At 33.6% G+C, this 24,407-nt stretch overlaps 2 protein-coding genes across 8 annotated transcripts; one reads left to right on the forward strand and one right to left on the reverse strand.

Annotated features, from left to right (window-relative positions):
• Positions 1–14,614: 14,614 nt before the first annotated feature.
• On the reverse strand, positions 14,615–17,748 carry LOC106672077. Its single transcript, XM_014403211.1, has 2 exons — positions 17,483–17,748; positions 14,615–15,463 (listed from the first exon to the last, which is right to left on the reverse strand). Exons 1-2 carry the CDS (start codon positions 17,497–17,499, stop codon positions 14,647–14,649), a joined length of 834 nt encoding a protein of 277 aa, XP_014258697.1. The 5' UTR covers positions 17,500–17,748; the 3' UTR covers positions 14,615–14,646.
• A 1,429-nt stretch (positions 17,749–19,177) lies between these two features.
• Positions 19,178–23,658, forward strand: LOC106672075. Of its 7 annotated transcripts, none has more exons than XR_001341198.2 (4): positions 19,178–20,247; positions 20,330–20,495; positions 22,632–22,820; positions 22,889–23,658. XR_001341198.2 is itself a non-coding variant. In XM_014403208.2 (4 exons), the coding sequence occupies exons 2-4, from the start codon at positions 20,383–20,385 to the stop codon at positions 23,562–23,564; spliced, it is 975 nt and encodes a 324-aa protein (XP_014258694.1). In that variant the 5' UTR covers positions 19,178–20,247; positions 20,330–20,382; the 3' UTR covers positions 23,565–23,646. The 7 variants fall into 7 exon arrangements, 6 of the variants coding, with proteins under 6 accessions (XP_014258694.1, XP_024084224.1, XP_024084226.1 ...); XM_014403208.2 differs by having other exon boundaries at positions 22,632–23,437; positions 23,509–23,646; XM_024228456.1 differs by having other exon boundaries at positions 22,632–23,658.
• The last annotated feature ends 749 nt before the right edge of the window (positions 23,659–24,407 follow it).

Consider the following 24,407-nt stretch of genomic DNA (forward strand, 5'->3'; position numbering starts at 1 on the left):
TTACAGTTGCTATTAGTGATACCCTGTATTTCACAGGTTAAAACTGATCAAGTTTTTAAAATCTGGATAATAAAAACAAAAATTTGCTATAATTTTTAAATGCTTAGTGCCACAAACCTAGGGGGAGAAGTCTCGCAATCTTTACGCACTATTTCCCAATGGCTGGAGATACGATACTGCGAGGCCATGAATGTGGTCAAACCGTTCTCAGTTTCAACAAAGTCAAGTAGGCTATTTTCGTGAATACAAAAGTACTCTTCCTCATGAGAAAATCCGTCTGGTTCTCTCGATTTCTGGGTCTACCCTCAAAATGAGGTCGCAATTTAACTGGAACCATTGAACTATTGAAGGGCTTTCGCGCAAATCACACACTGAACTTTGATCTCGTCAGCATCTGTAAATCCCAAATCTAAGTAGCTGTCATGTTACTAACGCTTTTTTGATTTCCTGGTTCCAATGGTCATTTGACCTGCACCTATTCGGAGACTTGTAAAATTCGAGCCTGCTGAATCCTGGAGGCGTTCATCTGAAAGCTGTTCTAGATTTCTCATGTCGTCAGTAGTGTCCTAATCGGAAGTTTGGTCCTACTCGGCTTTAATTTTAAATGTACAAACTTTAAAATAAAATTTATATGATCAATTTATCTCCTTCTTTTGTCTTGTTTTGAGTTTGTCTATGTGATGTAAAGAAATGCACTAATCGTGTTTTATAATTCTTGTCTGTATACAATAATAAAAGACATGTAATGAAAAGTGTCAAATGACAAAAAATCAACAATGTTTTAGGTAACGAACTGTTGTAAACTTTTCTAGGCTGAGATAAACAATTATAAATCAACAAGTTTCTGATCAGCAAGTCCTGTATTATAAGATCAAAATTTGATAACATAATATGGTTTTAAGACCCAAGTAACCTTAAAAAAATAATAAAAATAAAAACTATTTTGTGCGATTTATGTGTGTTCTTATTTAATCCTTTCTGAATGTCTTTCTCTACTAGTTTTATTAAATTTATACCGTCGGAGCTAACAAAATTTAATGATCGATAACAATCAAAATGTATAGGTGTATAAATATGAATGGAAAATTTTAAAATTTAATAAGTTGATTTCCTTGTTATAATTTTTTTCTCTTAGTTTAGTTTATTAGTCATGCAAGTCTTAATTAAAAACTGGCTTTTCTTGGGAATAAGGATTATTTTAATTAGATATATATGGAACGGCCTGGATGAGGCACTCAACTGGAATAATTTAATTTACAATGAGATCCACGATGATCCATTTTCTTAACTCTTTTCAAACGAGAAGCGATAAACTCAAGATTTTTGTCAAAACTACATTAAAATGTTAAAAAGAATAGGTCGATTTTGCGCTCTGTTCGCAAATAGTTCTTCTAGGAATACAGGTACAATATAAATTTCAATTAATTGAGGTTTTTAGCTGATATAAAGAAATCAGTGTCACGGGCGGGGTTCGAACCCACGACCTTCGGCTAGATACGCCGTTACTCTACCACTTGAGCTATCGTGCCTTCAGTACAATATAAGTACGGTGGATATTGTGGAAGTTACTTTGTTCAACCAACTGTTGAATTGTTAAATGTTCTTTATTGACTTTAATTCTCCAAAATCAACTAATAAATTATTGTATCTTCTACATTTTAGTAAATACCTAAACCGTTTTTCTACGTTTTAAATCGTAACAAGACAGAAAAATGGGAAACGTTTTTCTATATTGTCTTTTCACCCACTTTACACTGAAGAAAAGACTACAGTTGCTGAGTTCTCAAAGAATTTTTTCCGTTTACAAACGCCTAATCTTTTTTCTCTTTCCTTTGAGAGCACTACAGAAACTTTGGGAGAAACAATGGCTGCGTATCGCCTACATTCTTTTCTCTTTTCTTTCCCCGTCAACACATTCGGGAACATTCCTGTTAGCGAAAGAAATGAAAGCCGTTTTTTCTTCTGAGATGAATTTGAAAAACGTTTTGAAACAATTACTGCAATTATTGACGTAACTTTTTACGAACTTAATATTTCTTCTTTCTTCTTTTTTGCTCGGTCGTATTATTTTAATACAGAAAATGTGGTAACTTGAACACGCCTCAATTCTCATTTTCTTGCTAACTAAGAACTTTTTGTGTTTTTAATATATAATTAAAAATAACATCAGACCTTGTGCAAATTGGAAGATGGTTGAAATAGAGAATCTTTATGAATTTGTTTAAAAAAACATGTTTTTCCAAATTAAAAACTGGACTAATTCGGAAAAAGTAATGTAATTTTAATGATAATATATTTAATAATATTATAAATGATAAATGATCACAGTTTGTACGAGTCAATACTCTTGGAAATAGAATAATATTTACGAGATAATGTTCCGACGCATTTCAAGTAATCGTGGATTAGGAAAACGAGCTAAAATATTTAAATGTATACCCTCTGTGAATTGTACATAAATGAGAATAATTTTACACGCAAGGGCGGAACCAGGTTATTCATCTGTGGGTGATGGTGGAATTTCGATTTTTTTTCCACGGGGGACCTAAAAACGTGTAAATTGAAAGAAAATTCTACCCATCGTTTTTCGTCCGAACGCAATACTTTCTCCTCCTTCAAAGGGAAAACTGAAAAAAATCAATTAATATAAATGTTTGAATAATTTAATTTCAAAAAGGTACATAAATTTTATCAGTTTCCAAAATGTTTTTCTGTCATAGCCTGCAATGTAGATGTTTTTAGTTACCAACATTAACGTATATAAAAAATTTATCGACAACTTAGAAGCTATCACATCGAAATTAGATTCGGGTCATTTTATCCTAGACCACTGAAAATAATCAATATAAAATAATAGTTTCCTAGTTAACTACCTAATTTGAAATTTTATTTAAGCTATTCAATTAATTATTTTCCCGTGTAACTTCAATATTACTTTTGGTAACAATATGAGAATTACGGAAAAAGACACTGGTCACACTGTATTTTTTAATAATATACACAATTTTAAAGACTTTTGCTTTTTACCGTGATTTCCCTGTTAATATGAAAGAAATTTTGGTACATTTGGTAACCAAAAATTAAGAAACGCCTAAGGTTTCATTTAATTATAAAAAGAAATTAAAAATCGTGAGATGCTGTCTGGTGTGATGTAGGTTTCTGAAAAAAATTTTCTTTATCGTGCCACGATTTCTAAACAAATATTGATTAACGGTCACTAATCACCACACAAAAGAAATTAATTTGAGCTTTTAAAATTTAAACGAAAGAAATTATTTTGAAAGTACAGTATTTGAGAAAAAGTCCTGAGTAAAAATGGGATTTTGTCAAATTATAATAACTTTTAAAATACTGCTTGGATTTGAGCAAAACTGGGCTTAAAAGTGACAAGAAGAATTAAGCTTAAAAACCGTACCAAAAATGCCAAAATCTAACAGTGAGGGGCGGAACTAGGAGGGAGTGAACTTCAACAAACCGAGCTGCTGTGCGGGAGAAAACGCAAAAATGGCTAAAATTTGGATTGAATTTTTTATTTTAATCGCCTGCGACCCCCAGTCGATTTGGCTGAAAAACAATCCCAACCGTCCTTATAGGACTCTTTACCTACCCTGCCAAATTTCATTGGTATGCGATCAAAAATGCGCCGGTCAGGCAGCGCTTCATTTTTGAAAGAAATCTACTTAAAATCAAACATCAACATACAGGTTTCATGATATATCAAATCGAGTGATCGAAGTATCTAATCGGGAGACAATAAAGCCAAAGCCTGACAAGTTAAGAGGAAACTGATTTAATTTTGGTAAGGTTTATCGAGGTAAGTTCAAGGTTTATAATCCTGAAATAAAAGTCTTTTCTCTTAATTTAGGCTAAACTAAGATATATTACATATAACATCCTCACTTGGCTCCAGAGGGGGGGGGTAATTCCTCTTTTACAACCCCCTTGGATCCACCACTGTTAACACGGCAGTTTTTATTCAAAATTGAAATCGATCATTTCAGTCATTTTAATAGATCATCAAAAATTTATATTATTTACCAGTTTTCAGAGGCCGTCGGTGGCCGCAACGGTTTAGTCGTTGACACGGCGTTCATCACTGTAAAGTAAAGGTCCCGGGTTCGAATCCAGCGGCCCTGCATTCGAACCCGACTTACAATACACCGGCACCCCGAGGCTTGATATAACCTCTGCTGTTGCGAACCCTCGGACAGTTAAAATATTCTTTAGTATCGTGTTTTTTTAACCAATAAGCTTGCAAATTTAAATCACAGCTAACAGGAAATATTGTTTTACCATGTTTTAATTTTAATATTTTGTGTTTCATCTTCTAGAAAATTCAAAGGAGAAGCGAAATACTTCGTCACGATAAGAAATGTTACAATGCCCAAAGTTTTAAATATCTTGGTTTGGTATGGTATGGTAATAAGGATTCTAGGAAACGGGGGTTTGTCCTCTCCAGGCACTGCAGCCTTCCGTGCACTACTTCCTTATTTCAGTACAATAGACTCAATCCTTCTCCTAAGAAGTATCATGTCATGACTGTCGCTGCTACAATTTGATTCCCTAAGTTTTTTTGTGTGTTAGGTTAAATCTCCATGGAATGCTTTTGTGATACATGGGTTTGCTAGTCTTTGTATGCTGCCTAATATTTAGGTAGCTACTTTTTGTTGAACTTTCTTCCAGCAGATTAATGATACATACGTTATTCTGGGTCTTATTACTGCCGTGTATTAGACCATTTTCGGTTTGAATTCCCAAAATTTGCCTAGGGTTCTTCTTGGGTCATTAGGGATATTTTACTTTTTGGTATAGTATGTTGCAACTGAGGGTTTCAGGTTAATTTCCTATCAAAGATTATTCCTAGATATTTAACCTCATTTTTTTTGTTGCAGCATTTCGTTATAGAAACGTAAGCATTGTATTTTTATATTTCTTTTCTTGGTGAATGCAATTAGGGTTGTTTTGAGAGGTTGCTTTAAGTACCCATTTTGAACACCATTGTTCAACCATGTTTAGTACTCTTTGGGTGAGCTCTTTTTATGTTGAGTCGAATTTTCCCTTGACTAGTATAACAATGTCATCTGCATAGCCTTGGTGTAGTTTCCGCTTTCATTTAGTTGCATATGAGTTTGACCACTACCACATTCCACAGCCGGTTCCACAGCATTCAGGCGAGAGTATTCCTCCTTGCGAAAATGCATATCACGTTAATTAATGATTATCTGGGAATCATGAGATGTGTTCTTGTGTGATGCCGGTTTAGAAAAATATTTTATTTATCGTGCCAACGTTTCGATCTTTATTGAGATGAGCTTCAGGGTTCAACGTGTGTTTTCTGTGTAGATGTATCACGGTTGGGTGTCGCTGTCAACAGTGTTCTAAAGATTGAAACATTTCTTCAATTTTCTTTCTAAACCTACATCTCACAAGAACGCATCTCTCTCCAACTAATCATTAATTGTCACTTAATACTACGCAATTTTTAATATTTCAATACGAAGAATAGCTATAAAGTAATGCTAGCTCATAATTAATTGCAATTAAGGGTAAATTTACGCTGGAGCTACTCATAAATTCCAGTCTGACCAATTGGTACCAGGCATTAGCTGATGCTTAAATTGGCCGGTCGCATCTACCCTAACAGGGCTGTCCAAACTGAATTATATTCCTCTCTTTAATTTGTTACCCCCAATTTCACAACTCTCTCTCACTCTCTTTCTCTCACTGTCGTTCTGGAAAACTCAGCGCTGGAAAACAGAGTGTAATGAAAAGAAAATGATCAATGGTTTGTGTTTACATTTTTCTTGCCTTTTCCTCTCTCGCCTGCGAATAAAACGAATGTTTATGTAATATAAATCCAGCCTTGAACATATTTATTGTGAAATGAATGTTTGTTAAAAAACGTTTGTCAATTCCAGAAGGGTCACGCAGGAGAACGATTTTTGATTGATATGAAGATAAGGGGTTTTCAGGGTATGCTATAGTGGATTTTCATGCTTTGTCTATTTTTAAAAATGACATGACTTGTCAACCACGCTCGAGGTAAAATTGGTCAAAACAAAATATCTATGAATATCGTACAATATTTTTCCATTACGGGGATCAAAGTTTGTGAAAGGAAAATCTTAGAAATTAAAGCGCTTGATATAACCCAACTGTGAGGGGGGCATTAATAAAAAAATGTTAGGATACCGTTTGAACATCATGAACGCAAAGGATACAATATTAAACTCAACATATATCCGATTTAACACTATTTGAAGAAATAATTAAACAACATTAATTAACATTTTTCTAGTAGAAAAATTGAGATGTTTATTTTCAATCATTTTGATAACTTAACTTCTAACTCTTTTCAACCCCGAGCAACATCAGCCTTAAATTGACCTGGAAATCTTCTCAATCAGTGAATATTTTAAACAAACTGTTTAACCTGCAGGCCAACGTAACAATTATGTAGTCTTATCATGTCGAGAGAGATTTTTTTTATAGTTCTTTATTTCCGGTTTTCACTAACTTTCTACCCTCGTTGGGTTCGACTTAAACTAATAAAGTTTCCAAGATGGCTACAAGTGGAGCCTGTTCGGATGCTTTTTAAGTATTGAGAATAAAAACTGTTCTAAATGTAAAAGCAATGTTGTACATCGTGTCACATGTACAAATTGTAGTTTTTGATTTCATTCTAGCTTTGCCAAATCAGATATCTTGAAATGAAGGACAATCCCGTACGTGCTGCGAGACAAGGGTGTTCGAGCATAGTCAGAATCACAACATTGAAAACATTTACATTAAAAAAAAAAAATGAAAAACATGTGGACATGAAACTTTGCCAGAGGATTTAAATGGAGATCAACTTTTGCAAGCCTTGATTATGAATCAGAAAGCAACCCAATTAAATAATCTCTGTTAGGAATGTCGATGTGCTTCATGATATGAACAAACTAAGTAATAATAGTGGCCTTACCTTAAAAATATTTGTAAATATGTAATCTTAAGAAAAAACTTGAATTATGTCAAAATTGTTTGTCAGAAATTGAGAAGTACAAAAGTAATATTAACATAAGGAAGGCCAAGGCAGGACATAAAATCATGGATGAGTCCTTACATCAAGAATAAAATTGTTATACACAAGACTAAGCGGATGTCTCGCTTTTTGAAAAAAGATACAAAATTAAATTGCATAGATAATTGTGATAACACTTTTTGCTGTTGCAGTAGAAATATTGTTTTTGATTCCCCAATAAATAATGATTAGGTCGATTTTGTCAGAAAAGAAAAAAGAAAGGAAACAGGAAAGATGTACGATACAAGTGAATGCTTACAGAAGATATGTAAAAATTCGTCATAGATAGATTTTATTTAATTTCAAAGGAATGACGATTTCCTTAAAAACGTTGAAAGCTTGGCAGGAAGAATTGAATTCGCTTTTTTCAAGACCATGCCTTGATCGGGAGTGATCTTAAATTATTTTAGTTTCATTTCTTTTATTTTAATAACATTCTTAATTATAATATTGTTTTTCATATTTTTAACGGTGTTGTCTTTTTAATTTTTATTTTTATAGTTTCAACGATTTTGGAAAGTTTTAATTACACTCTATTTAATAATCAATAAAACCTTTATTTCAATAATTAATTGTGTATTTTAAATAACTAATTAGCCCTGGCTCCAAGAGGAAAGCACATTACTACTTTGGGTAAAATATAATCTTAGTAAAACTTACTACATTGATATTTATGTTAGTTTGTTAGGTTTGTGTATTGTCTGTTACTATTACAAAGAAATTAGTACCACACTGTCGTTCATTGACCACTATTATCGTTTTAGCAAACAAAATTATATTACTGATAGCCAATTTATGAAAGAAAAATGTCACAACTCAAAAATGGGTAGTTTTTTAGGAGTGGCAAAGATAGATTTTTAAAGTTTTGCGTTTTCGCTTAACTCTTGGACAAGCGAAAGACATTATTGATGGATCATGACAATTTTTATTGTCAACAACCGTAATGGGGTGTATTTAATACATAAGTTAAAAAAAGTAAACTTCCTTCTGTCGTTTGTTCTGTGTATACCAATTTATTTTACAATCTATGCGAATTAAATTTTTCGTGTTGATTAAGGAAACAGCTATTAAACTTGCAAATATGACAATTTTGTAATTTATCTATTTTATTAGTTATTTAACCTTATTACAAAACATGTACTGGCCCATTTTGTCGTTTACAAAAGCTGATTTTTTTGTTTCGTTTTTGGTGGTGGTTGTGTGTATTATAAGTTCCGGATAAGTTGTATAATTGTTGTATGATAAATAAATAAAACAAATAAATAGCTATATTCTACGATTTTGAATCATATATCAGTCTTTTTGATACTTTGTTTAAATTCATGTAATTTATTTAAAAAAGGTTTTCTGAATACCATGAGATAACAAAATTTTCACTCCTGCTCTATGTAGCATCTTCATAAACGATACCATTAGTTCCTTAGCTATAGTAGTAATTCTGCAAGAAGGTCGTATATATGCAGTGCTATTTGAAACCTGTGCTAAGTCAGAAGAAGATGTCGTTAAATGGATGGCAAATAGTGTAAGTTCTAACACGCAGCATTGCAAAACATCTTTTTGAAAAGAAAGATTCTACTCCCAGGAAGTTGTTCTCAACGATCCGGATTTTGAGCTTATAGCCCATCATCAGTATGACGGATATCTACAACCACGTCTCTCGACATGAATTGTAAAAGTGAACCCACCGATACCCGGCCAATGAGACGCTGGTTTTTAATGCTGCTCAATTTTGAACGTGCGAAAAGAGGGAATTATAACACAAGTAAATATTTTATTAATAAACACTGTAAGAAATTAATCATAAATTAGTGACTACTTTTTAAATTATATATTCTTATTTATATATTTATTTTATTTGTTTATTTATTTATTCATTTATTTTATTTTATTTTTTGTTTATTTTCTANAATAGATTAGTAAATTAATGATAAAATTAATAAAAATTAAATTAATTAATTTTATTATTTGTACTTCTAATATTATTTATGAACTTTTTTAAAATAGAAGGTAGATCAAAATTTATTATATTATTTATTTTTCTAATTTTATTTATTATGTACAATTTTATATTTTTTAATTTCAAATTTCTCAAACAAATCTAGTTCCCTACGTAACACTGTTGTATTTAAATTGAAATTGATATTGTGCTTTGTTTCTTTTAAATGGTCTTTAAATCCCGAAATTTTGTTTGATACGGAATTTAAAGACCATCTAAAAGAAACAAAACATAATTTCAATTTCAATAGAATAAATTAGTTTGAGTGATTGTTTGGAGTCAGAGCTTTATAGCACTCAGAAGGGATATAGCTAACCTAAGATAGAAGGTTTGGATGTTAGGGCGTAAAATGACCTTAGCCATTAAAACGTCCTTAAAATTTAATAATAATAATTTCTTACATATTTAGTAATTTCACTAGTTTTAGTGGTCCGCTTGACCAATTACCAGGTGGGGTTGAGATGGGAAGTTAGTGCCCGAATGGATCGAGGTCACGATAGCTCAAGTAGAGCAGCGCGTTTTTAACAGAAGGTCGAGGGTTCGAATCCCGCTTGTGACACTGACTTTTTATCTCAACTAAAAACCTTAATTAATTGAAATATTTACTAATTTAATATTTACATGTGTTATAATTCCCGCTTTTCGCATGTTCAAAATTGAGCGGCATTAAAAAACCAGCTTCTCATTGGAACGTCATGTTGGCAGGGAATTGGCGGGTTCACTTTTGCAATTCATTTCGAGAGACGTGGTTGTAGAACTCCGCCAACCTGATGATGAGCTATAAACTCGAAATCCGGATGTTGCAAAACAACTTCAAAACAACTTACAATGAGTAGGAACTATTTTTTTAAAAAGATTGAACAACACACTCACTCCACCATTCATAATTTCTATTGCAAAACACCCGGCCTTGGCATAAAATGATCTGCAGGATACATCTTAGAAGTGTGTGATATTTCTAAGTTAACCCAATATACCACGTTTATAAATGAGACCTCTGTGTCAGCCACCGTCAACGTCCTCTTTAATGTCAACTATTACCATCCCAGAGACATTTCACTTAACATCGAGGGATTCTGACAAACTTCATTCTGCTGGAATCAAAATTTCCATAAAGTCAGTTTTTTATAACTTTTTTATAACCAAAAAGAGTTTATATTTAAAAACAATGGATAAATAAAATCTAGTTAAACTATTTAAATACTGAGAAAAAAAAGCTTCCGTAAATAATATCAGCTTCCGTAGTATCATCTACGAGAAATCGTTTTTAGCCAAGGATTTTTGCAACGATAGAAAAATAGTGAAAGTCTATTTACGGTTTTTCCTTAGAGTTTTCTCCAATAAAAATCCGGTACCTTTAACAGGATAGAAATCAGATGAGAAAGTCAAAGTGGAGATAATATCTGATTTATATTTTTTCTCGGCGTCTTAGATTCAAACGGGTAATAGCCTTTCACGCCTGCAGAACCTCTGTTTATGTCCGTGTCAATCTCGAAGTGGCACGATCGTATCATTCCTCTTCCTCTTTATATACAACCTTGTAGGGTCATAAGGATGGCTCTTTATCGTCTTTCTCCTTGATCCTTTCTCCTCTTACTGCCGATCCTCAGTGGGGCTTTTATACCGAAATATAAAAAAAGTTGTATTCTGAAGTAAGAGTCAAACTTCACGGTTTTTATACCAATTTAAAAATAAAAGAAACCGAGGTAATTAAAGTCGGATTATATTATTTATCTAGAATATCTTTTATATTATATGCAATTTTAAATAACTTTTTATTGTAATAGATTTTCAACAAAAAATGGTTAGTTTTAATGATTATTCGGAGATCGTGAAATGCGGTCTGGTTTGACGGAGGTTTTTAGAAAAACATTTTCTTTATCGAGCCAACGTTTCGATCTTTATTAAGATCATCTTCAGCGCCTGGTATTTATAAACATTATTTAAATTTTATAAATACATGTAGGATGTGAAAAAATGAATTTATACAATACTAGAAAATTTTAGATTTAAAAAAATAAATAAAATGAATTTATACAATGCTAGAAAATTTTAGATTAAAAAAAATAATTTACAATGCTAGACAATTTTAGATAAAAAAGCATTGTATAAATTCATTTTTTTAATCTAAAATTTTCTAGCATTGTATTTTTTTAATCTAAAATTTTCTAGCATTGTACAAATTTTTATTTTACTTTATTTTTGTTTTAAATCTACAAGTTCTAGCATTGTACAATTTCATTTTTTCACATCCTACATGTATTTGTAAAATTAAGTAAAATTAATTATTACTCTTTCTCACATTTTCACTTTTACTATTACTTGTGTGTGGTGTTTAGTGACCATTAGTCAATGATTATTCGGATATCGAGAGAAGCGGTCTGGTGTGACGTAGATTTTAGAAAAACATTTTCTTTATCTTGGCAACGTTTCGATCTTTATTGAGATCATCTTTAGGGCCTGGGATTTATAAACGTTGTTTAAATTTAACAAATACATTTAGGATTTGGAAAAGTGAATTTATACAATGCAAAATATAATAAATGCTTTGATTAAAATACTTTGATTGAATAAAAAAATATATTTTGCATTGTATAAATTCACTTTTCCACATCCTAAATGTATTTGTTAAATGTAAACAATGTTTGTGAAAAAAAGAATTTATAAAATGCTAGACATTTTAGATTAAAAAAAAATCGTTTATACAATGCTAGAAAATTTTAGATAAAAAAACGAATTTATACAAAATACATCTATACATAGAAAATATTAGATTTTTCTTTAATTTAAATTTTTTTAGCATTGTATAAATTCATTTTATATATTTATTGATTTTTTATCTATAATTTCTAGCCTTGTATAATTCATTTTTTCCCCTTCCTCATATATTTGTAAAATTGAAACAATGTTTATAAATTCCAGGCCCTGAAGATGATCTCAATAAAGATCGAAACGTTGGCACGATAAAGCAAATGTTTTTCTAAAAACTACGTCAGACCAGACCGCATCTCACGATCGGTGGTGATCGCTGTGGGGGTGCGCCCGCTCTTGATGTCCCTGCCCTCCTGGCCTATCGCTCTGTTTTCTTCTCTCATCGATTAATTCATCGTCAAGGCAGTTTTGACCCATCGTGGTTGTATGCCTTTATAATTAAATTAAATAAATAAAAAAAATGGGTTGGCAGATTAACGGATTGGACCTTGCCTGATTGCGAACTCTAGCCTTGTTGAGTAGCAGTAGGCGCAAGCTCCGCTACAATCCTTCGTCCTCCAGATTCCGCACACAAGTAATAATATACTCACTGACTCAGAAGGAAAGAAAAATCAACTAGCCACCAATTTTAGGTCGAGTCATAACTCAATGAAAGTGGAGCACAAAATACGCGTATTTACTAGATGGCGGATCAGCTGTTTTTTGATATGTTACAATAAAAAATTAAACATACGGCATTGGAAATTGTATTTTTATGTTCAACACAAGTTTTAAATTTATAAAATAAGAAAGTGCTTGTAAATGATGAAGAAAATTGGTAACGTAACAAGTAAAATTGACAGTTTATGTTTACTCCCTTTTCCAATGATCACTTTTTCCAATGTTGAGAAATCGAGCATTTGTGTGATATTTAATTTCTGAAAGAAACTAAATTGAGAATTATAACCGCATCGTGTTATCGGCGTCCCGATGGCGATTAATGTATTATTGCATATCAACGGTGCTCCTTGATCTTTACTACACAACAACCCTTTCTGTAACTGTTTCCTTCTAACACCACTGGCGCAAAACATGTTCATATTTTCAAAAGTGGAATTTAACGACTTTGCATAAAATCTGTTCAAACATTTGCTGTATGAGAGAAATTGAACATTCATTTTGCCAATAATTGAGGAGGATTTCGTTTCTGCGGAAATACTTAGGTTGTACCTCCTTGCTCCCCAGCCGTAGGTGGTACAGGATTTANTTTTAGAAAAACATTTTCTTTATCGAGCCAACGTTTCGATCTTTATTAAGATCATCTTCAGCGCCTGGTATTTATAAACATTATTTAAATTTTATAAATACATGTAGGATGTGAAAAAATGAATTTATACAATACTAGAAAATTTTAGATTTAAAAAAATAAATAAAATGAATTTATACAATGCTAGAAAATTTTAGATTAAAAAAAATAATTTACAATGCTAGACAATTTTAGATAAAAAAGCATTGTATAAATTCATTTTTTTAATCTAAAATTTTCTAGCATTGTATTTTTTTAATCTAAAATTTTCTAGCATTGTACAAATTTTTATTTTACTTTATTTTTGTTTTAAATCTACAAGTTCTAGCATTGTACAATTTCATTTTTTCACATCCTACATGTATTTGTAAAATTAAGTAAAATTAATTACTACTCTTTCTCACATTTTCACTTTTACTATTACTTGTGTGTGGTGTTTAGTGACCATTAGTCAATGATTATTCGGATATCGAGAGAAGCGGTCTGGTGTGACGTAGATTTTAGAAAAACATTTTCTTTATCTTGGCAACGTTTCGATCTTTATTGAGATCATCTTTAGGGCCTGGGATTTATAAACGTTGTTTAAATTTAACAAATACATTTAGGATTTGGAAAAGTGAATTTATACAATGCAAAATATAATAAATGCTTTGATTAAAATACTTTGATTGAATAAAAAAATATATTTTGCATTGTATAAATTCACTTTTCCACATCCTAAATGTATTTGTTAAATGTAAACAATGTTTGTGAAAAAAAGAATTTATAAAATGCTAGACATTTTAGATTAAAAAAAAATCGTTTATACAATGCTAGAAAATTTTAGATAAAAAAACGAATTTATACAAAATACATCTATACATAGAAAATATTAGATTTTTCTTTAATTTAAATTTTTTTAGCATTGTATAAATTCATTTTATATATTTATTGATTTTTTATCTATAATTTCTAGCCTTGTATAATTCATTTTTTCCCCTTCCTCATATATTTGTAAAATTGAAACAATGTTTATAAATTCCAGGCCCTGAAGATGATCTCAATAAAGATCGAAACGTTGGCACGATAAAGCAAATGTTTTTCTAAAAACTACGTCAGACCAGACCGCATCTCACGATCGGTGGTGATCGCTGTGGGGGTGCGCCCGCTCTTGATGTCCCTGCCCTCCTGGCCTATCGCTCTGTTTTCTTCTCTCATCGATTAATTCATCGTCAAGGCAGTTTTGACCCATCGTGGTTGTATGCCTTTATAATTAAATTAAATAAATAAAAAAAATGGGTTGGCAGATTAACGGATTGGACCTTGCCTGATTGCGAACTCTAGCCTTGTTGAGTAGCAGTAGGCGCAAGCTCCGCTACAATCCTTCGTCCTCCAGATTCCGCACACAAGTAATAATATACTCACTGACTCAGAAGGAAAGAAAAATCAACTAGCCACCAATTTTAGGTCGAGTCATAACTCAATGAAAGTGGAGCACAAAATACGCGTATTTACTAGATGGCGGATCAGCTGTTTTTTGATATGTTACAATAAAAAATTAAACATACGGCATTGGAAATTGTATTTTTATGTTCAACACAAGTTTTAAATTTATAAAATAAGAAAGTGCTTGTAAATGATGAAGAAAATTGGTAACGTAACAAGTAAAATTGACAGTTTATGTTTACTCCCTTTTCCAATGATCACTTTTTCCAATGTTGAGAAATCGAGCATTTGTGTGATATTTAATTTCTGAAAGAAACTAAATTGAGAATTATAACCGCATCGTGTTATCGGCGTCCCGATGGCGATTAATGTATTATTGCATATCAACGGTGCTCCTTGATCTTTACTACACAACAACCCTTTCTGTAACTGTTTCCTTCTAACACCACTGGCGCAAAACATGTTCATATTTTCAAAAGTGGAATTTAACGACTTTGCATAAAATCTGTTCAAACATTTGCTGTATGAGAGAAATTGAACATTCATTTTGCCAATAATTGAGGAGGATTTCGTTTCTGCGGAAATACTTAGGTTGTACCTCCTTGCTCCCCAGCCGTAGGTGGTACAGGATTTATTCCCGCCCTCTGCAAAATGTTCGTTCTCATAAAGTGCGTTGTACAGCACATCGTACTTGATCTGTGATTTCGGAAAGTGCACGACATTTAAAAACTTGCTTTCCTCGAATGGCCATTGCAGCTCGATGTAGCCGCGGTTGTTTATCCATATTTTCATTTCAGAAGAATAACGGCATATTGGATCACGGTAAAATTGAGAAACCACTCTGGTGTCACTCATCTTTGCCTCGGCTAAGTTTGAAATTCCTGCCACGACCATGTATAACTGCGGTGCGAAAATAGGAATCTCTTTACTTTTTCCTGGAATATGTATGAAGCAACTACAGCTCGATATAAGCGTTCTCAACGTAATAAGAGTCGCCATGCACAAGTGCTCTTTGTTACTTATCCTCTGAACGCTAGCAACGTAAATCGCTTTAAAATTGGTCTTCACTAATCTGGCTCCTATGATCCGCTTCTTACGAAACAACGAAGAACTGGCGTAGTTTCTCAATATAAACTCATCATCGGAAGTAAATTGGTCGCTAAGCTTCTCTCCTGCTTCTGACAGAGGAGTGAAAACGATGAACAAAGAAATGCAAAACCGCAATAAATACATATTTTTATGCAAAGTTTTTTTTTCTATCATGTGAAATAAACACATGATTTCATTAGCATATGTTAATATAACTAACCGATTTTATGCTTTTTTTTTTTTTTGGCGTTATGAACTATGCATATTAGCCATGTGACAAATTCGTATATGTGTGTTCAAATTTGGGGGGTTATTGGGAAAAAAGGGCCAGGGGCAACGCTGGGAATCGAACCCACGACCGCGGCGTGAGAGTCTCTCATGCTAACCACTCGGCTACCGCGGTCCCCTTTATAATGCTTCTTGAATCGAAAGCGACAAAATAAAGGAAAATTTCATTGCATTTAGAATTCATTTTTACTCTTCATTCAGCAATACATTTATGAAGAAAAAACAATATAAAATGCAAACGAAAATTAAACACAAAAACAAAAATAATATAACGTAATAATACAGAAAACATTTAAAAAAAATAATATAATTGAAGTTTACTGAAAAATGCACAAAACTGATTGGTTTCTGGGTTTGAAAAATGTTTGTGTAAGCTATAAATAATTTTCAATTTTCAAAAAATACAACACCTTGTAAGTGCCATGAAGGTTAAATTTAAATAAGTTGAGGTTTAGAAAAGTTAGAAATCTTGTGAATGAAAAAGATAAGTTCATTCCAACACTAGTAAACTCTAATGAAACTTGTATTTATCAATGATTATTCGGAAATTGTGAGATGAATGGCACACGCAAGAATGGCAGAATTACGCAGGAAACAAACTCTTTGAGCTCTGAAGATGATCTCAATAAAGATCGAAACGTTGGCACGATAAAAAAACGTTTTTCTGAAACCTACGTCACACCAGACCGCATCTCACGATTTCCGAATAATCATCGACTAACGGTCACTAATCTCCACACACTTATATTTATCATGTTACAAATATGGCGGTAATATCCTTTTTCCTTCTCCTTTGATAAAGGGTTGGCTTTTTCCGCATTTCTATGCTCAAATTATGTAAATCTTCCTCCGATACACTTTTCTGGAGTACAAGAAAAAAGGAAAAATATCATTTCTATACGCCAATACACTAAAGTTTTCTTGTGGTAACTTTTATTATAGAAGTTTTGGTAATGCTCATCTTTTTTGTATCCAAAATTGACCCGCTATTTCTATCCATCCAAAAAATTCGGTGTAGTTGACCACTAAGAGAGGATGTTTCTGATTAGCATGAGCAATTACTTTAATCAAGTACCACTAGTCTTTTGTCTCGCTTAGTTTTGTCACTGAATGCAAAGACTCGATAACGCGCTATAACTGCAGAGTGTTGACTGGAACTGATAACACGATGTAGAGCGTCTTTGCAGGTTGCACAATGCACTTGAAAAGTTTTGGTTCGGGGTATTTCGTTTCTACTCAAATGCTTAGGTTGTACCTCCTTGCTCCCCAGCCATAGGTGGTACATGATTTACTCTCGCTTTCTGCAAAATCTGCGCTCTCATACAACTTCGTACAGCATATCGTACTCGTTCTGTGATTTCGGAAAGTGCACGACATTTAAAACTTGCTTACCTCCAATGGCCATTGCAGTTTGAAATAACCGCGGCTGTTTGTCTATGTTTTCATTTCAGGAGAATAGCGGCATATTGGATGTAAAACTTAGACACGACTCCCGTATCACATCACCGACATTTGCCTTTTACAAGACTTTCGTCCCTGCCACGACTGTTTGAAAATGGGAATTTCTCTGTCCTTTCCTCGAATTTAAATGAAGCAACTACAGCTCGATATAAGCGTTCTCAATGTAATAAGAGTCGCCATGCACAAGTGCTCTTTGTTACTTATCCTCTGAACGCTAGCGACGTAAATCGCTCTAAAATTGTTTTTGACCAATTTGGCTCCACTTTTTGCGAAACAAGGAAGACCTGTCGTAATTTCCCAATATATATCCCCAGACCATCATCACTCGATGTAAAATGGTCTGTACCCTTTTCTCATGATTGCGTCAGATTGAAAACGATGAAAAAAGAAATGCAAAACCAAAATGAACACATATTTGTATGTAAAGACTCTTAATTCTATCATATAAAGACACATGCTTTCTTTACTATGTGTTAATATTAGTAGCAGGTAAATTGAACCATCGGTTGAAGCGACAAAGATTATCAAACGCATTTTGAATGTTTAATCTACTTTTTTTTAAATAGCTTTGTGTCAGCACATCTAGCCACGGGGTTACGATGGGTAGCGAAGCGTCATCAGGCCAGACGACCTCGGGGAAGTCGCTGCCCCCCCCCTTCTGGAAATTAGGCTTAGTGTCGTGTTCTTAGGCTGGATTCAAATTGTTAATTTGCTGTCTGACACATGTTTACACAAGCTTGTCGCTACAAGGCTACGTCGACATTTTTCACTCTACTCAAAATTATACTGCTTCTGGTAGGGAGGGGCCTCGCTCCATAACAGTATCGGACTACCTTTTCAGGGTCCATTTGAAACAAAGAAAGTATATATGAAGTTATAAAAGAGTAATTTTTAATTAAAAATTTAATTAGGAGTTAAAAGAAGTTCAAATAAAAAAGTTAATTTGAAGTTAAACGGGTTCATTTGAAGATAAAAATGGTTAATTTGACGTAAACATATACGAAGCCAAGAAGTGTCACTTTCAATTACAAATCGGATACATACACCGGTTTTGTCCTCTAAACTAGTGACCGTGTCCCCAAACTTCGTATGACATTTTCATCCAGGTGAGAATGATACCACTCTAATATTTAAAAGAGAGAAAAGAAAATCAATGAAAGAAAACCTAACTACCTCGCACATTCAAGGCACGAACGGTATGCTAATCCATCAGATCAGCGGGGTCCGGAAAAATTTGCGCAGGATTAGTGCTGGTAACCATTTTCGAAAACCTTACATCGGTATTTATTTTACAGTGCATCACAGAACGAAATAGCAATAGTAGGTAAACCAAACTTTTTAGCAAGATTAACCAAGTAAAATTTTATGATTCCCTAATCAAACGACCAATTTTGTAGATTCAGATTAATATTCTACAGTAAATCCATTATGTTTAGTGGTCTGATTGACCAAATTAATTCTTTCAATTCTTATTCTTTTTATGTAAGTTCTTGGTTGAAATGAAAAAGCGAGATTCGAAGAGATGGTGTCTAAGTGGATCGAAGTTTCGATAGATCAAGTGGTTAGAGCAGCGGCGTATTGAGCCAAAGGTGTGGGTTCGAATCCCGCTCGTGACAATAATTTTTTTCATTTCAACCAAGACCTTACATAACAAGAATAATTAATATTTTATAGTAAATGGCTCTAATGTTGTTCATGATCCTACGACACTATTTAACAGCTACACAGATTGGAATATCTATCTCCGTGAATGTACTCTCAATTATAATCAGTAACGTGATTAATACCAGTTGCTTTTGTTATCGTTATAAAATTGGGTATAAACAGGTATATTAAAATAAATTAAACATATGGCAATGATAAATTGGGATTTTTGTGCGTTCATCGAAATTTTTAATTTTACATAATCGAAGAGTTCTTGTTAAGGATGAAGAAAATTAGCAACGTGAGGAGAAAATAGGCATGTTATGTTTATTCGCTTTTCCGATTATTACTTTTTCCAGTGTTGAGAAGTCAAGCATTTGTGTGATGTTTAATTTTTGAAAGAAGCTAAGTTTAACTTTGTAACCACAACGTATTACCGGCGTCCCGATCGCGATTAATGTATCATCGCATATCAACGGTGCTCCTTGATCTTTACTGCACAACACCCCTTTCTATACTTTTTTCTTTTTAACACCACTAACACATAACATGTTCGTCATTTCAAAAGTGGAATTTAACAACTTTTTATAAAGTCTCTGGAAACATTTGCTGTATGAGAAAAATTGAACATTCATTTTGCCAATAATTGAGGAGGATTTCGTTTCTGCTGAAATACTTAGGTTGTACCTCCTTGCTCCCCAGCCGTAGGTGGTACAGGATTTATTCCCGCCCTCTGCAAAATGTTCGTTCTCATAAAGTGCGTTGTACAGCACATCGTACTTGATCTGTGATTTCGGAAAGTGCACGACATTTAAAAACTTGCTTTCCTCGAATGGCCATTGCAGGTCGATGTAGTCCCGGTTTTATTCCATGTTTTCATTTCAGGAGAATAACGGCATATTGAATCACGATAAAATTGAGAAACCACTCTGGAGTCACTCATCTTTGCCACTGCTAAGTCTGATGTTCCTGCCACGACCATGTATAACTGCGGTGCGCAAATAGGAACCTCTTTACTTTTTCTTCGAATATGTATGAAGCAACTAAAGCTCGATATAAGCGTTCTCAACGTAATAAGAGTCGCCATGCACAAGTGCTCTTTTTTACTTATCCTTTGAACGCTAGCAACGTATATCGCTGTAAAATTGGTTTTCTCCAATTGGGCTGCCACGATGCGCTTCTTGCGAAATAAAGAAGATTTTTCGTGTGAACTCACCATTGCTAGGACGAAACTGGTCTCTACGCTTTTCTCCTGCTTCTCCTAAACGATTGAAAAATAAAAAAGTAATGCAAAGCGAAAATAAACAAATATTCACGTAAAGATTGTTAATTCTATCACGTGACAGGAACACATGTTTTTTTAAAGGTATACAACCACGATGGGTCGAAAACTGCCTTGATTCTATATGAGGTAATGAGATGAGTAAGGAGTGGCAAGAAGATCGACAGGATCAGCCCTCACCGTCCCGAACTCAAAGCCTTCTCATTCTACTACTCGTTGTATGTCAAAATTTATTATCAGTCCAGTTTCGGTAAGGAACTCAAATAGGAATAAATTCCCAATACACTTTCCTCTTTCCCCATTATTTGCATTGCCGTACCCCATTGTTTCACATCTCCTTTAATTTCTCTGAGTTAATTTAGTTTAGTTAATTAGTTAAATTCTCCCTCGATGTTTTGCCATTCAAAATGTCAGATGTCCCAATTTTTTCCATTCATAAAAACTGCAAAATCTTTGCGTAGCACGTCCAACACGGAAATACCCGTCGATGCTGCACATTTCGTTGCTAGGTCGGCTTTTCTTGCCTCTTATACCACAGTAATATGGGATCCACAAAAAGGAAACTTGTGCGATCTTCTAGAGCTACCTCTTGTATTCTGGGATTTGTAGAAAATTTATTTTTGATGGCTAGTAAAGAAATCAGTGTAAATCACCGGGGCATTGCTGTTAGATCTTAGCATTAATATGCCAAGCAGGCTAGATGATGGACGTTCGTCCAGAAGCAAAAAGGTAAATCAAAGCAATTCATTTACATAGCACCTTTACCTATTCAGATAAATTTGCTCAAGTAAAATATAGCTTTTGTTATTCCACATCCTCCTCATTTCTTCCTTAAACCTTTCCATTCTTTTAAAGTTAACTATTACGTACGGAAAATCCACGTATATGACCTAATTATCTGAACTATTCTTTGAAACCTTTCTCAAAGGGTTATAGTACTTTTAACTACAATAATAATGCCATTCTATCTTCGCTCCTCTCTAGTATAAATATCCTATAATCATTCATGTTCCTAAAGCTCACAAGAGTTCCTATAAAATTTACAGTTTTTACATACCCATCACCTTTTTTTGTGAGGTCGAAAATCCTCGAATAATTAATTATTTCGTTTAATAATCATTCTAGATTTACACAAAATCTTTTTTAAAATTATAAATTCGGTATCCGTCTTCATCATTTCATGATCAAGCAAGGTAGGTCATTGGCAGTATTTCCTAGGCTATAGAGAACGAATGCTATTGCTTTATGTGTAGCTTAGGCCTTTGATAGGATCTGATACCTATTGTTCCTGGATCCTTAATTTAGATTTTCCTGGATTTTAACCTTTCCTCCCCACTCATTTTTATCCTATCTTGGCAATTCCCAAGTTAGGGCAACGAATGCTAAGTTATTACTACAAGCCGACGTTCCAAAAAGGAGCATTCTTCATTCCTTTTAGCAATTATTCTTTTGAATTTCCTATACATGAAATAACATCATTACCATCTACGCGGGTGACACCCCAATCTAACCAACAACAAGGACACTTTGAACTTTTCAAGCAAATAATGCAAATATGGCAGAGCCAAATTGAATGAGAAAAATGTACTCTGTACTACTCTCTACTACTGTAAGGAAAAAATAGTCTTGCCTTTCACTGGACATACTTAGACCTATACCAAGACAGCATATTGACTTAGAATACCTATACAATCAATAAATAAGACTTAAGCACAACAACTTAACTAAAGGCATGGACAACTATCGTGACTCAAATCAAAATTCAATTAATTATATACGTACACGAGATTTTGGCGACCATGGACATTCGAAGTGGACTTGTTGTGTTCCGTTAAGGTATTCAATATCCCGCGCATTCAATCAATCATTCAAATCAAAAGCACTCAGGTGAATTGTCAAAGCTACTCAACTAACCTCAACGACATCGACATCCATTGCCAACGTACACATCTGGTCGAAAGATTTACCCTTCTACCCAACCCCTATCTACACAGTCCAAGTTGAAAAACCACCACTTAAACGTTTAAGACGACATTGACCTTGAATTCTGCTCGCCTCACAATCTTCCGGGTGGAGTGCAGTCTATAGTCTCAGTGTTTTAAATGGAATAAAAGAAACACAGGCACGAACATATTTGTAATAGTTGTTTAGATAATACTTGTTACAAAAGGTTAAAATACTTTGGTAATTATATTATAAAAACAAGAAAAAATTGATTGAATGCACACATTGATAGAGATAATTTTTTCTGTACACGTGCTACGCAAACGATTTAAAGTTGATGGCAAATAACATGTGTTGTATATTTTGACATCACAAACTAATAACTTAAAAATATCAAAATGTATCTATTGCTGTTGTACTTTTATTTTTTCATTGTTTGTAGTCCTATGTCGGAAGCGGAAGAAATGCGTCAAGACCGTAATACTTTGAATGGTACGTTTAAATTGGAAAAAAATACAATTTATTCCGCGTTGGATCGCAGAAAGCGTTTTGCGGTTCCTAGGAGTTTACCGACAAACAGTGAAGCGAGATTTGTGGCCAGCGTTCAAAGGATAAGTGACAACGAGCATTTGTGCGTAGCGAATCTTATCACTTTAAAAAAATTGATAACGAGCTGTAGTTGCGTTATAAACATTCCAGGCGGCTCGAAGGAAAATCCCATGTTTCATCCGGAGTTGTACAAAGTTATAGCGGGATCGATCGACTTGGAAAACTTGCGTTTCATTAATACCAGGTTCATATATAAACTTTACCGTGATCCTCGGTGCTTCGTTTTTAAAGAATATAACACCTGGACAAACAACCTAGGCTACATCGAGTTACGATCGCCTTTTCACAACAGCTTCTTTTTGGGATTCGTGTCTTATTCAATATCGGAACCCAAATATATTCATCACCTTTACAAATATTTCGGCAATCAGGACTACGATGAAGGCGGTAGTTCTTTCTGCGCCACTTACGGATGGGGAGACAAGACGTCTAAAGCAAACGGTACGACAGAGGATACCCACTCCAAGACTTTGCAGAAGGCACGTATTCAGTTCCTCAAATCAAGTGATTGCTTAAGCAAATTCTGGCGTTCTGAGGAATTAAGTGATCATTTCTCCTTCGAATTTCAAGATATAATTTGCGCTGTTTGCACTGCGGAGGATTTCCAATGGAAGGATAGAGGAATACCGTTAATCTGTGGTGGAAAATTACTCGGCATCGGTACGGTTGCAACTAACAATGCTAATTTGATTTTTTTCCAAAAATTACAGATCTACCAAATCCTCGCTTTCACCTCAATAGAAACAGGGGATTCAAATGCAAGTGAAAGTTATAATAAATCGTGTCTTATCTGTCATAGTATAATAATCTTCATCTTTATCAAGCCCTATATAATAATTAAATTTTTTTTTTTCAATTAATATGAGAACTGTTATTCAACATTTCGCAAGGGTTCTGAAAATAGTCATTACAATTTTTTTCTAGTATTTTGTTTACAGAGATGCTACATTCCAATGTTGTATTCCTTACTGTGAAAGCATGTTTCACAGGGTTTTTGTCATTTTTTGGAAACCTTATCATATACTGAATGTCTCGATTTCAATGTGATACCCACGTATCTCGAAAATGGAGAGTTACTGGAAAAGGTTTAATTGTTAACGTCCATAATAACACCTATGAAAATGCAATATGCTACCGCAACCGATTTGGACGTACATTATAGATTATATTTAGGTCTTGGTTGAGATGAAAAGAAGTCACAACAGGGGTATTCGCGATGTTTGCTAGATGTTAACTCGTGTTAACTCGAATATTGACATGTCCAGTACAATCGTGAACGCGTCCTTCTTTTCTTAGCATGTTAAATGTTAATTTTTCCGCAATGCTGCGAGTGGCGACTGGTAGAACCAAAATATAGCTATAACAGTCCTTCAAGGCTTGTTGTTGTTTATTAGGGTTTTGCTTTGTGTTAAATTGTAAGATGCCAGAAGTTAGAAAAAAACGGAAAATTTATCATCTTTTTCATTCAAAATGCTACCTATGCACTCGAAAAATACTAACAAATGACACGCTTCCACCCGTGCCGACATGCCTAACTTGCATCATAACGTCTAACAGCCTTCAACTATATAGGATAGAGGATGTATCTTTTCTGAATGAGAGTATAACG

The sequence above is a fragment of the Cimex lectularius genome, unplaced genomic scaffold (genome assembly GCF_000648675.2).
Source record: "Cimex lectularius strain Harlan isolate CLEC.00 unplaced genomic scaffold, Clec_2.1 scaffold262, whole genome shotgun sequence".
Classification (NCBI taxonomy): Eukaryota; Metazoa; Arthropoda; class Insecta; order Hemiptera; family Cimicidae; genus Cimex; species Cimex lectularius.